The following is a 15,000-nucleotide window of genomic DNA, read 5'->3' as shown; positions in this document are numbered from 1 at the left end:
ATATATATATATATATATATATATATATATATATATATATATATATATATATATATATATATATATATATATATATATATATATATATATATATATATATATATATATATTATATATATATATATATATATATATATATATATATATAGTAGGTGTATGTATGTGTGTGTTTATTTTTATTTTCATGTCTCTGAGATACATTTCGTTTGATAAGAGAATTTTTGCGGAAAGACTTGAACAGATCCGTAAGAGAGAATGTGGTCTATTAATGGGGAAGCGAAAAAAAAGTCGTTTTATTCTTTGGAAATTTCCGAAGAGCTTATCCTCAAAGTGTCTTCCATGCAGAGGTATGGTCAGCAAGTGCGGAAGGACGAAACATTCGCAGTCTAATTAAAAAGTTGCCCCAAGTATCAAGATTCACCTGTAACCCTGAAACGCGGTAGGCATATACAGTTGCATTCCATTTAATCTTGATGCCTCATCTTTATCTCTGTCTTCTTTTTCCGTCGGCAGAAGAAGAAGAAGAAGAAGAAGAAGAAGAGGGAAGGGGAGGGAGGCTGTGATCACTGATATCCTTACATTCCAGTTATATCCTTACAAGTGCTGACCTGGCGTAAAGAAGACCTTCGGTTGTGGTCAGCAGCATTCCTCTGGTACAGCCAACAGCACTTTAACCTCCTCCTTTCCGTCCGTGATATATAACCAAAGATTTTCTTTATATTCTCATCGTATGTAACACAACGACAAGATGAAGCCGTGCACAATCAAATAACTTTCCTGTTGTCAGCAAGATCCTTTGGTTTCAAGATATGACGAAAGACTCGTTTTATCCTTATTATATGTATTTTATATATATATATATATATATATATATTATATATATATATTATATATATATATATATATATATATATATATATATATATATATATATATATATATATATATATATATATATATATATATATATATATATATATATATATATATATATATATATATATGTACAGTATATGCAATATTTGCGCATTTTTTCGTACATGCAAAATGTAAATCAGAAGAATCTTTTTTCTGCAATAGTGGTATTGCAGTAACGGGCGAGTAAAGTAATGACTAAAAATTTCAGTCTTCTTCATTAAGGTAAGTTAACTCTAATATCATCCACAAATTCGTTACAATTTTATGATCGTAAATACCACCGAATGACCGCTTTCGTTCAGAAGTATGAGGACTCCGACCAAAGCTGCAAATCAATTCTTATATTTATGCTTTCCTTCATAGTTCCATTTCGAGTAGCTGTTACATGAGGATGAGTATTTTAATCCCCTTGTTTGTCTATTTGTTTGTTAGGTAAAGATGTTGGGGTTTTTTTTTCCTGGTGCTCTTTGACAAAAACCAGTGAATAAACCGTCAACAAAGAAGTACTCAGGCGTAAGCACGGGTTTATCACAAAGCAACTTGTTGGTTAGCTCTAAAAGTTACTGCTATTGAGATTCGAAGAATACGCTCGAAAAACCATCGTTGGTTGGAAATAATAATAATAATAATAATAATAATAATAATAATAATAATAATAATAGCCAGTAAAGGTGGCAGACTACCATTATAATTCATTTGAAATAACACCCAACACAGAGAAATGAGAAATGGTAAAAGTGGGACCAATTTCAAACGCCGCGTTGGCACCGCAGCTCTGAACTGACGAACCAGATGACTGACTTTTAGCGACAAAAACTGGGAGATGAACCGATTTCATCCTCGGAATTGTACTAAACCTTAATACGCTGTCCTGCCCGTATTTACTTTCTGCTGGCTCGCATCAGTAAGTCTTATTCATATGCCATAAAATAATTAGACATTGATTTATTTCGTCAAACAGGAAATAAATCATGAGACGATCACGTAAGAAATTTGTGACATAGTTATATAAAAAGCCGAGGAAAAAGAAAATTCTACTCATTTTCTGAGCTGGATTTCAAGATCACAGTAATGCGCTGGTAACACACGAATATAAAAACGATAATGATGACTCCATCTTGGTGAGACGGGGAATTACCGAGCTGTGAAAAATTTCACCAAATATCCTTAAAATCTTTGGCCTTACTTTGTATATGGGGGCGACAGACTGTCGAGTGAATAAGCGTAAAAGGCTGCACTGCTAAGAGAATAAACGTAAAAGGCATTTTTCAAGCCCTATAGTCATGAACGAAATATGTGCTGTAACTATTTGAAATATGCGTCCACAGGAGGTAATTCTGAAAACCTTTATTTTTTAGACATTTCTTAAACCTCAAATACCCGCAAAATTAAAGTTAAACTCGAACCACATAGTACCCCATCAAAGCTCATGGCGAGTGCAAGCTGTCTACTGAGTACAACTGACATTCACCCACACCATACAAGGCACACAAAATCAAAATGTTGAAGTACGTTTCATGGAGAGAAATGACGTAGATTTCAGTGTAAGAGCGGATGAAAACTGACACACTCCTGTGGAGACAGTCAGTCTGAAAGGAGGGCTGTTACAAAAGCTTGATTTCAGAAAAAGATTTCTTTCTAACTGAACCCCGAGAAAGAGAATATATCAAGAATGATTTGTTAGATTTGGTTCATACAACAGCTGAAGATTGCAATGACGAGACGAGCATGGCTGAAGGTTGTTTCAGTCAGAACAAAAGGAGGTGAATATAGGCAATGAACGTTAGTGACAGAGATGAAGATTGAGCTTCGATTAAAGCCACATAATCGAGGGTGTTTTGGGGTGGGAGAGCCCGCGGTAGGGATGAGATAACAAAATGAGGTTTCCTTCGGGGGAAAGGGGGGAATAACAGGCTCTTGCAAGAATAAAGTAGAGAAATAAAAGAAACCAGAAAGCGAGAGAGGAAAATAATGAGCTGCTGAAATGTTCTGAGGAAAAACTCGACATAAATGGACGCGAGGGAAGAACAAAAGACTAATGAACCAACGGATCTTTGGATGCAGCTCATTCATGGGATGCCAACAGTACTATGATTTACTGACAAGATTTGATCTGATACAATGTAAGGTTGGAAAAGTTCTTACGGGAGCAGGACCGGTGATAACCAGGCCCAGGTGATACATGCATCACATGACGCCAGTGTTGCGCAAGCACGAGATAGTGAGGGTGCTTCATGATTGGCTGCCGACCTTGCTGGCTAAAACAAGTTGCAGCAGCGAAAGACATGCTGTACCGACTCGGACCCTACGATACTGACGAAAGAGTATGGAATAGCTGACTGGGTTATCTCAGGTTGATAAAGGTTGAGAAAGTGACAGGCAAGGCTGTAAGAGAGACTATGGTCATTTCAAGGAATGGAAACATATGAAGACTCGATGTGATTCCTAGCAGGATGCTCGTGGCGAAGAACATCTAGGAGAGGCTACACAATGGCGGTCAAAGCAAAACTGAGGGTACGTATCCAAAGTCTCGGGGTAAATTAGTGTATGTTACATGAAGGGAAATGATGATGGGAACATGAGGGAAGTGGTGAATTACACAGAGGTAGGGGAGACAAGAAAAGTAGGACAGTTCTGTAAACGTTGTGAAACAAGGGACCAAAGTTGGACAGTAAGAAGGGTTTTTTCAGGTAACTCCTTCATGGAGAAAAGTTTAGATATCAGTTAACTGACGATAACAGATTAAATTAAAGATCAAGCTATTAGGATGAAACCAGTGAAGTATAAATATAGCGGGTAGGGTATAAAGGGGTGGAATGTTAGAGCTATAATGACATGATAACAAGGTTGGCAGAGGTAAAAAGATTCATTAGACAGTTTGGTTAAGTTTAGATCACACAGATAACATGGAAGTCTTTGGAAGAATTGAGTGTGCTGAGATGGCAGTCTGACAAGAGTGTCAGAATGATATGACCTTTATAGAAAGGAACAGAAACATGGTGTACACGTAACGGGTCGACATGCTGATGATCAGACTGCGGATACATGAAATGTGAGACTGAGGCTCTGTAAGATTTTACACGGGCTCATCCTGTAAGAGAACATTCTGGCAGTGACTGCAGCCTTCTTTTTGAAGGCAAAAAGAATAAGGGTCTGTAAAGCAGGAGTGTACGAACGCAACAGGTCGCAAAATTAAACGCGTAATTATAAATATGGAAATGAATCCCTTTCATATTCAGTCTCAAAAGAACTGCTACATCGTTATTGAGCAAAAGTCACGAATACTTCTCCATATTACTAAAACAGGGAAATTCTTGCTCATGCCTGATGCCGATCATCTTGGATACGACATCTGTCCGTGTCGAGACAACACCAGAACGAGACAACATCGAACCAGAAGTTCGGAGTCTCCAGGAGGTCTCAGCACAACCCCTCAGCTTATGTGTATGGACAGTAAAAGGATCTGTGAGACTCAGCTGTTACCTAAACCCTAATCACTGTCAATCTTTACCCAGGAAAAGTTCATTGTTTTCGTCCTTGTAGTTGGCTCGGCCATCTCACTCAAAATATCGGGTTACAAGTCTGATTTCCAATATTCTTGAAAAAATAAAAAATAAAAAAACTGTAAAACCGAAAGTAACACCGACGTTCGCTGCCGAGCTGACCGGACACGAATATTAAAGACTGATCTGAATAGGTTCTGTAACAGTTGCCTAAGTTGTAAAAAGTGACATGTGACGCAGGTGACTATAGGGCCAATGTCTAGCCTACAGGATTTTCACTGAAAATTCCAAATCACTGTTGTAGCAAGAGCAAGATCAAGTGTAATAAATGCCATGGACAATTAGACATTATTATCATTATTAGTTCATATGTAAAAATATGTACATAACAAGACAATAGAAACGCAAGTTTCATATAATGGATCTTTTTCTCTTATTATTATTACTATCATTTCCTGCTTTGAATCTTTTGACCATATAATTTAGAGAAACGAATGAGGTATGCAAGGACACGAAAGAATCACGCCTAGTTTTCTTTCATTCACGTTTATTTAGCTGTGGATATGCGTGAGAGAGAGAGAGAGAGAGAGAGAGAGAGAGAGAGAGAGAGAGAGAGAGAGACAATATTCGGAATGACACATGATACATAGCTAAAAAAAAAAAGGGAGCTGATCACATCATGAATGCAGAAGATCGGTTCAATTAAAGAGCAACCGCCATCACCGAAGTTCGCCCACTAATTGGAGGACTGAAGAAATGTTATACAATTTCGATTTAATCGACAACCTCTGACGGATGTGTTTGAGAATTTACCCTTGACTATTTTTGGACACGCACGAAACAATGGAGGTTATTAGGCACGTCACAATAATGGTAAAAGAGGCAGTTTTATAGAGCAGGTGGTAAAGGAAAGTAGCACGAGCGTAGGAGCGAGAGAGAAAAAAGAAAGATGGTAAGTGGTTTTAACAAGGGGCGGCCGACCTCCACACCTTGTTCGCCGGGTGTCAATAAAACCATAAAACTAACGATATGATCTCCCCGGCCTCAAAAAGCGTTCGGCCAACACCATATTTCAATTTGGGACGAGTATTTTTGTCGCTGAGTCACTCATTCCCTCGGGTACAATATAATAATAATAATAATAATAATAATAATAATAATAATAATAATACCTCATCGTGAAGACTTATCATACTGTTATCATTGCACGTGACTCCTTAATTCGGTCTGGTGCAAAAGAAGCAAGGTTCGGGAAAGGCGGCCTGGTCCTCCTGAAGGAGCGTGAGAGCCCAAGGAGAGGGACGACCTTAAAAAACTTAAATGTCTGTCGTCCGTCTCTTTGAATGCTTAGGCTTTTATGGTAAGACTCAACTGGAGGAAGAACGGCTATAATAATAAAAATTTAGGGACCTCGTTATTACCGACTGGGTTGTACATACCAAAGTAACCTTTTAGACGACGTGCCCCACAAAGGACGTTCTCAGGATCTCCGACACTTTTTCTCTTTCCGTTTTCCTGAGATCTCTCATCTAAATACAAATCGATTCGGGCTGACAATCTGCTTAAGGAATCTCACAGGTTTAGCGCTTCGTTTCTATACTGTATAAAGTTTTATTGGCAGGCTGTTCCTTTCTCGAACGCTATAAAACAACTTTGCATACTTGGATCTGACCACAGTCAATTAGCCTTGACGCTAGATCTGAAATCATGACCATTGTCCAAGAATGAGTTAGAAACAGGAATCAATAAAGTGACAATGAAATCTCTCTTGCCTCTGCTAACACGGCAATTGAATACATGGAGGAGAGAAAAAAGAAAGCGAATAAGTGAAAGCTAAATGAGACACAGAGGCACTACAAAACAAAGGGAATAACCATAACTTGAAAAAAAAGGAGCACACGTGGGGTGAAGTGACAGCAGAAAAGACTAATGAAGTATGCTAGATTCTGCAGAGCAGAGGAATAGTGAAATATATCGTTTATTTATATAAGATGAAAGTCCTTATTTGGATGCACTTTTTTAAAATGCAATTTTCGTTTAAAATGTGATTCCACCTACACTGAGCATTCTCGAATTACTCTCTCTCTCTCTCTCTCTCTCTCTCTCTCTCTCTCTTCTCTCTCTCTCTCTCTCTCTCTCTCTCTCTCTCTCTCTTTCTATTTTCTACCCTGATCGATCACACTTGACTTTCAGTTACAAAACACACCTCTTTCTCACAGCTGGATTGTGCTTGTTCGTATGTAAAAGCTGCACTTTTTTTTCTACTGATATTGATCCGGTTTCATAAAACGATTAGTGTGTGTGTGTGAGAGAGAGAGAGAGAGAGAGAGAGAAGAGAGAGAGAGAGAGAGAGAGAGAGAGAGAAAAGTATCAGCATGCATCCAGCTACGGAGCATCCAATTGGCGGCTCTTTACAACCCATCCGTGGTATTTTACGATCTCCTGCCGACATAAGGTGTAAGTGGGATGTTATTGTGGTGCAACAGGCTTTCTCGCTCGGCCGTTGTGTGCCGCTGCTTCTCTGGACTCTTTAATGATAGGAGTTTAGTTTTCAATTGGACGTACAGATTATATGTTCGCATTTCAAGCAATTAGAGAAGCTGGTGCCACCCACACACTTTTAATCAACGGAGTTCAATTCATAAGAGATTTTAAACCATAACAATCTGCTAGAGGACATTATTTAAACCCACTCAAGAGAAATGAAATTCTCGACTGAGATATAAACTCCATGATGTCATGATAATGTGCTGCTAGAGATCCTGACCTGAAAAACCGTTTTGTGACTATTCACTGAAGAGAAAAAAAAAAACAACCTAGTACAAAGGACGCACCTTCCAAGATGTTTATTGGAACATATTGGAATTTTCTCTATCTTATTACCAGAGACATACTGAGAGCAAAGCACTTGGTAAAGGAGGATTACAAAAAGCCACAAAGATAGGACACTGCCAGAGAAAAATGAACAAATGTTCAGGATGCAGAAATTTGGTGATGGGTCAACTGAGCAATTAAAATCAACAAAAGATAAATACAAAAATATGAGAGAGAGAGAGAGAGAGAGAGAGAGAGAGAGAGAGAGAGAGAGAGAGAGAGAGAGAGGGAGTTTTAGAATGCTGGAACTCATTCTATAAAGAAAAAAGAAAAAAAGAAGTAGACCAAAATGGCTGACAAGCGGGTAAACAGACACTCAAGAGAAAAGCTGAGCAACTCACATCCCATCCTGGATCTCTGACGCGGGCGTGATGTGGGAGATGTGGGCTTAGAGGCGAAGAGGCGGCCACACTAGTCACCGTTGATGACGAAGGCGTGGGCGTAGTTGTTGTGGGGGTCGTAGATGTAGTGGGTGTTGGTGTCCTTTGCGACAGTGGGCGTGACTGTGGGAGGCGAGCTAGTTTTTCCAATTCGAGGCTAAAGTGACTCTCTAATTCTCCTGGGCGTAAAGTCACCCCACACACGGGACACCATGACTCGCCGGGGCGGGGTTTACGGCCTGAAATTCATTCAAAGTTAATTAGTGAAGTGTCACTCAATCGCAGGGCATGGGAGATTCCATTCAACGCACAAACACATAAAAACACACACACACACACACACACACAGTAATAATATCAATAAGGCCACGACCGACTAGCTAGCATTGGATTTTCGCATGACAAGACCCTCATAATTCCCTGTATGGCTGATCTGCAATGCAGTTCTTCTCCGCTTTGTTGAGATGACTAGGGGCGTGAACTGCGAGTGGAAAGCAGGCAAAGCAGAAGCAGGAAGATGGCCTCAAACTTTGGCAGTAGAGGTTAAGAGGCAGCAGTCTCCTAACCAGGCCAAAGTGAATCTCTCGCAGCCAGTCGTGGTGGATGACAGTTCACTCTTCATTAATCACTACGAACTGTGTGCACTCACTTAAAAATGATAAAATACAAAACGACGATGAAGAAAATCATGGCTAACACCGAAACAGTAAGGACTAGCAACCATAGCTCATGACAGCTTCAGCAAAGATCACGAAAGGGGCGAAAATGACATCGAGTACCCACGGCAGTGAAATCGAAATACAGGCCACGGGTAAGTTCATGACGGCCTGGCGATGTGAAGATCGAAGCGGCGGGGGCTTTAGACGGTGGGGTTCTCGAAAGCATGAAACGCTTACAAGTTAGGACTGCAACTTCTACCGAGTTAACTCGGATTGATCGCTTTGGGAAATAATGAACCGTAAGTACCGCCATCAATCGTTTTCGTTTTCACAACAGATATCTGTAATTAATCTTGAATAACTCAACATGAAGCTGTTTGTGCTTCTTATGTACGATGCTGAACATGTCTGTTGAGAACTGAACGACATGCTTGTTCTTAAAACAAGGAGGCCATACAGAGACAAATGCCATTAACTGGTTGAAAGCAAATATACCTGTTAGATCCCAAACTGGCTGACAGTTACGTCATTCAAAAACCTAAAGAAATTTGAAACTGTTATTCACTTCGTCGGTCAGTGTTGAATATCATCTAATATATTTTCGTATATCTTTTCAATTACCGCATTACTTAAGTCCTAATTACCATTTACAATTGCAGAAGAACGTAATCATTATCAGAGGGTAAAATTACAGAGTATGTTTTAACCGATTCGTGGCACAGACTATACACTGAATGGGAGTTTGTGACCAGGGACTGCACATACAAACACATACACACATTTACAGATAGATAGATAGCTAGATAGATAGATAGATAGACGCGTAGACAGACAGACGCATACACACACACATATATATAATATCTATGTATAACTGAATCACGAAAATATGGAACGTTATGAATATATAAATAAAGGCAATGCCAATGCCACGAAGGAAAGAGAAACAACGGAACGGAGTACTGCCAGGCCTTTCGAATTATAGTCCTTTACCTAATCTGTGAAGGTAACCTCAAAATTTAAATAACCCAGAAGAAACGGGTAATCAAAACCTCGTTGTTTGTGCAAGTTCCCTACTTCTGTCATAGTCTATTTACGGCAGACTCTCAGACTCGACGTCAGAAACCAAATCAATCCCAAGCGTAAGCATGTTGGCGATTAAGTAAGAATAAGCAAAGATTTTGCATAAACTCGTAAGAGTGCTGAAAAGTTTTCTAGGAGTGAAAATCTCAAGTTTCAATGTTGCGATATTGTTTAGAAGAATAATGATAATGGTCTCTTGGTAAGAAAAGAGAGAGTGAAGACAGAAAAATCTCTAGAGAAATTTACACGTGGAGAAACAATGGACATCAATACGAGTTTATGGCACATCCAGGAGAATACATTGAAGAGAGAAAAACGATACTTGTGAGAATCGAAGTCTTGCTGTGTTAGTATGTCATTGTTCGAATGTTACCCAGCATTATGTTTCGTACCAGGGTACATTGTTCTATTCCGAAGACCAGCTCGCTCCAGCAAGGCAACCTTACACCAAATTTTCTTGCTTTCTAGTAATACCTCAGGAATTCGAAACTTGTAAATCTACCTGTAACGCGATGACCAAGTGTTGATAAACACGGCGTCCATAATGCCATAAAGCGGCACATTCGAGGAATACTACGGTCTTCCTTGAGTTCCTTCCAGAAGAGAGAGAGAGCGAGAGAGCCTCCTTGAAATTGAATCAGCAGAGCAAAAACAAGTGTGAATGAAAGGTAGCGAGGAAGAAGCTGGACCAAGGAAGAAGTTTTGCGCAGTAATTTCACGTCGTGGCAGCATTAGTCAAGGTTTTAGTGCAGAAGAGAGGCTTGATTTTTTCTTGATTACAGTGAAGCAAGAACTGGCAGCTGGGTATTGGTTCTTCAGCCACAGCCTAAGAAGTCCAAGACTCTGCCGGGCGTTTGACACCTCAAAGGATAGACGACCACTTCCACTGAGTCCCCTTCGACGTATGCCTCTAATATCTTCACTGTCTTTCTTAAGGTATCCTTCCCTCTCCAGTACTATGCCCCATCAACAAATTATTTACACGTGTACGTGCTATACATACGAGTATACATGTAGGAAAAAAAAGTCTTCTCGCTGTCTTGAATAAAAAAATTAAAATGGTCAATAATTAATCGGCACTTTGGATAAGGCGTGACCTCAGTTGTGAAAATCACCCCCACCCCCTTCTCTCTCTCTCTCTCTCTCTCTCTCTCTCTCTCTCTCTCTCTCTCTCTCTCAGTGTACTTGCTTCACAAAGGATGTGAGGAGGAGGAGGAGGAGGAGGAGGAGGAGGGAGAGAAGAAGGAGAGAAAGAAGACGAGAAAGATGCTATCATTAACTTTATCGACTATAACCGGAAAGCTTCACAATTCACCACAGCCCATTCGTTACCTTCAAATGGTGTGTGAAAACATTAGCAGACGATATGTTACATTGTGGTGAAGGGCGAGAGGCCGGGAGGAGAGAGGCCGGGGGGAAGCGAGGCACGGAAGAGGTATGAAGGATTCAACACGCCTTGCAACAATGGGCAATGTGTCTTGCTGCACTGCACGCCCGGCGGGGGGCTAAAACCGACAGGCACCTCTTCCGAGGCGAGACGCCCACCAAGGGTCGACAGGGAGACTTCACCTCCGCCTCACCAGCATTGTGCTCGCTCGCTCTCTCTCCCATTTATTGCCCGTGAAGGCAATCGCCGATGACATTAATAACAATAATCCACTGTATTGTCCGTGTAATATTATACACAAAATATCACACCGAAACCGGACACACTTGAATGCTAGAAATAGTTTAAGCACTCGAAATAATAATAATAATAATAATAATAATAATAATAATAATAATAATAATAATAATAATAATAATGCGTTCTCGAAACGTAATGCGATAAGACTGACAATTTTATAGTGAAAAGGAATCAGATTCATGTGCGACAAAGGAATAATGTGGAATCACGTCAATTTTGAAACAACGACCTCATTCACTCTTCAAAAAGTAACTTAATCTCTCACATGAAGCCGGTTGGTATTCTGTACAAAAAACAACTACTGTCGGAGAGAAAATACAAAAGCTAAAATTCTTATAATGAAACGTATGGATAGCTTTGTATCACCTGCTGGTAGGAAAAAAAAATCCAAACAATATAACTAAAGAGGACAAACTACATGTAACTTTTCATCATACGAACTATTTCCGGCAGATACGAAAATCTTCATCTCCTTCAATATGAAATGTAACGATCTCGACCAGACGCGTCAAATCTCTCTCCGTCTAAAAGCAAAGGAGAAATAAAAGTAATGACAGAATTACAGTGAAAATCCATCATCCTTTAACTGCTTAAAACAAATAAAAGATATTGAGGGAAAAATGACAAAAGAAATGGGGAAAGAGAGAAATAAAGAATGAAATAATAAACACAGAACAGACGTCATCCACTTATCCGACTAAGAAGCGCGTAGAATAGGTTTTGGGGAGGTGCGGGAGAGAGCTGGGAAGGAGTGGGGGCGTGTGTGTAGGGGGCCCTGAAGTCGACAGGCACTTGGAGAGGCCCCTGGGAAAATCTCAAGGAGGAGCTTGGAGAGCGACTCTGATGTCCCACGACAGGTCATTAATCATCTATTCTGTTTATCCTGCCCACCTCACATACACATTTACAGCTGTGGGTCTTGTATGGTGTGTGTGTGTGTGTGTGTGTGTGTGTGTGTGTGTGTGTGTGTGTGTGTGTGTGTGTGCGCGCACAAGAGAGAGAGAGAGACTGAGAGAGAGAGAAAGGATGTTCACCTTCACAAAGAATTGAAACGAATATGTTCACACCTTTACACATTTACAATTTATGCAAGTTAATGCGGTAATATTTCGAAATAGCATTTTCACTCTTGCAGTGTTCATGACCTTCCCGTTTACAAAACCGTTTACAGCCTGCTGAAAACGTGAAAATCCCTTTTATACTCAATAAACGATTTTCTGGAGATAATAAACATTTGACATAATTAGGCTGAATGAAAGTAGACCAGGGCAATAGTAATAATAATAACGATAATAATGTATATACATTTTCTTCTCTGGGTACAACGACAACCTCTCTCCTCACTGTGCCCCTACTGCAGTGTGAACGTGCTCACGTCCGCTCTTTGGGGCAGAGCAATCCACCCTTTCAAAGTTCGCTTTTCACTGAAAGTGACGCTCCTATCTCTCCCAAAACAAGTTCCACTTGCCAGTCACAGTTCCCACTTTTGGTGAGATTCTCTTAAAAGTCCACACAAAACTTTTCGAGTGATTCTGCTGGCAAGCAGACAAACAAACAACACTAACTTGTCGGAGCTATAAGCAGAGCAGGTGCAACGGCAGCGATGAATCTGAAGAGAACGCAATCTGGTGTCGTTGTAACTATCTTTCCAAAGCACTGCCAGTGCTGTGGTGGCCGAGAGGCAGATCGGAATGAAGCCACCGCACAAGAATTAGAGAATCCCTGTGGCAGGAACTTCTGAGGATCTGAGAGGGGCGACTGAAAATTTGGCAGACTGGAAAGACGCCCGTGGTCGTGGGGGTGACCCACACAAATAATGAGATGCTGCGGTATGGTCATCATAAAGTATTAACCTTTGAGACCAGGTTGTGTATAATGTCTGTCTGGATGATGGAAATGTTCTAAACGAATGGATAACAAGAATATTGATCAATTGTATGGCGAAAAAGCAGTAAGGGCGGGTATTAGAACTATAAAGGCATCACTCTTCCAGGGATGCTGGTATGTAAGGTCATGACTAAGAAAGTACGACTGATAACAACAGAACTGATAGGGAAAGAACTCTTTGGGAAGGGAAGGGAGTGTGAGCATCAAACGTTTGCAATAAAACAGCTATGACAAGAGTTTGAGAACAAGGGGGCTAAAGCAGCTGGCCTCTGTGGACCTACAAAAGTGACGTGACATAGGGACGTTGAGAATAAGATGAAAAGGAAATTCTCTGAGAAAATCTTGTATTGTCAATAGGAAAGTGGAGCCAATGTTAGAATATGTGGCCAGAAAAGTTATTGGTTAGTTGTAAAAGTGGGTCACAAACAAGAGTGTTATTTTTAATATGGAGTGAAAAGAAAAGGAAAATAATGGACGAGAGACGTGGTTGCAAACTAATCGAGTAAAAAAGTCAAGTATGAAGTATGGAGTAGCTACTCACTGGCGATATTCCAATAACAGTTGATGCCAGCGGCGAGAAGGTGCATTGAAAGGGATATATGCTGTATACATATATATATACATTATATATATATTTATATATAGTGGGAACACAGTATGGCCAGCAGAAACTTCAACATTTTCGGTTATAAATCTATTTATTTCAATCACCAATGTTTCGGGATACAAATCCCATCTTCAGGGATAATAACAGAGAAAATGAAAATTCCATACATCAGCAGTCAGACTAACATGGAGCAAAGTAGTAAACCATTGATTAAGAAAAAAAAATTAGTACATCAATGACATTTAAATCTTATATGAAAGCAAAATGGCAAGTAATGAAACACGAAATTAACATTACAGAACAGAGCTACTAAGAATATTGTCACTAACTTTCAGGAGAGAAAAAAAACTTCTGAGAAAATTACATGATTTCCAAAGACAGAAGAAAAAAGGATTTAATAATAATCCTAATAAGCAAAAAATATCTGTACAGTATGTTCTCTAATGCTACTTTTGTGCTTCATTACCTGCCATTTTGCTTTCATTTAAGATTTAACGGCCATTGCTGTACTCATTTTTTTAAAAGAACGATTTACTACAGTGCTCCAAGTTAGTCTGACTCTTAATGTATGATTTTTCATTTTCTCCGTTTTTAGCCCTGAAGATGAGATTTGTATCCCGAAACGTTGATGATGGAAATGAATAAATTAATGACTGGAAATGCTGAAGTTTCTGCTGGCCATGCTGTTCCTATCAAAGTTTCGACTTTCCAGAAGCGACAATGCCATCATTATTTATATATACATATATATATATATATATATATATATATATATATATATATATATATATATATATATATATATATATATATATATATGCAATATATGAAGTATCCTAACATGAACATATGAACATTCCTTACTCAAAATTAATGCATGTATCATACATTACAAGATTAACAGAAAATATATAAATTAAAAAGTTGTTCCAATTACCTGCTCTAGGAAAAATGAAAATTAATAATTATCGAATAAATAATTACCGTATACGAACGAGGATGAAGCTCTTTGAAACACCTGTGCTGCTTTCCCAGTATTTACGGGAAGGCAAAAACGGACAAAATAAAAATGAAGAGGAACATGTCAAGCGCCTTCTTTTACCTATATCTGATCACGAGAGGAGAGGGATGTTTTTGTGTGCATACTTAAAGAGCCGGTGATGCGAGGTTTTATCATTCCATGGAATACGAAAATTAAGATGATCGTCCGCTTCAACTGCTCTGAAAGGAAGAGACGTGGTTAACGTGTGTGTATATGTGTGCGACAGAGAGAGAGAGAGAGAGAGAGGTAGAAATGAGTGCTAGTCATCTACGTCTTTTACACGCAGCAGACGGGAGAGGAGAAAGGTCGGAAGAAGGGGAAATAATAAAAAGCGGAGACAGCGGAACCAGTCAGTCAGTA

At 39.4% G+C, this 15,000-nt stretch overlaps 1 protein-coding gene across 1 annotated transcript in view; it reads right to left on the bottom strand.

The window, feature by feature from the left end:
* The window catches only part of LOC136850565 (E3 ubiquitin-protein ligase RNF220-like), a 191,107-nt gene that overhangs the window by 20,533 nt on the left and 155,574 nt on the right, over positions 1-15,000 (bottom strand). The window contains 1 exon segment of the mRNA XM_067124191.1: positions 7,637-7,914. Within this exon segment, the coding sequence (XP_066980292.1) occupies positions 7,637-7,914 (278 nt within the window).

Source organism: Macrobrachium rosenbergii, chromosome 22, assembly GCF_040412425.1.
Source record: "Macrobrachium rosenbergii isolate ZJJX-2024 chromosome 22, ASM4041242v1, whole genome shotgun sequence".
Lineage (NCBI taxonomy): Eukaryota > Metazoa > Arthropoda > Malacostraca > Decapoda > Palaemonidae > Macrobrachium > Macrobrachium rosenbergii.
Note: the sequence above shows the minus strand (reverse complement) of the source record. Positions and strands in the feature narration are given on the sequence as shown.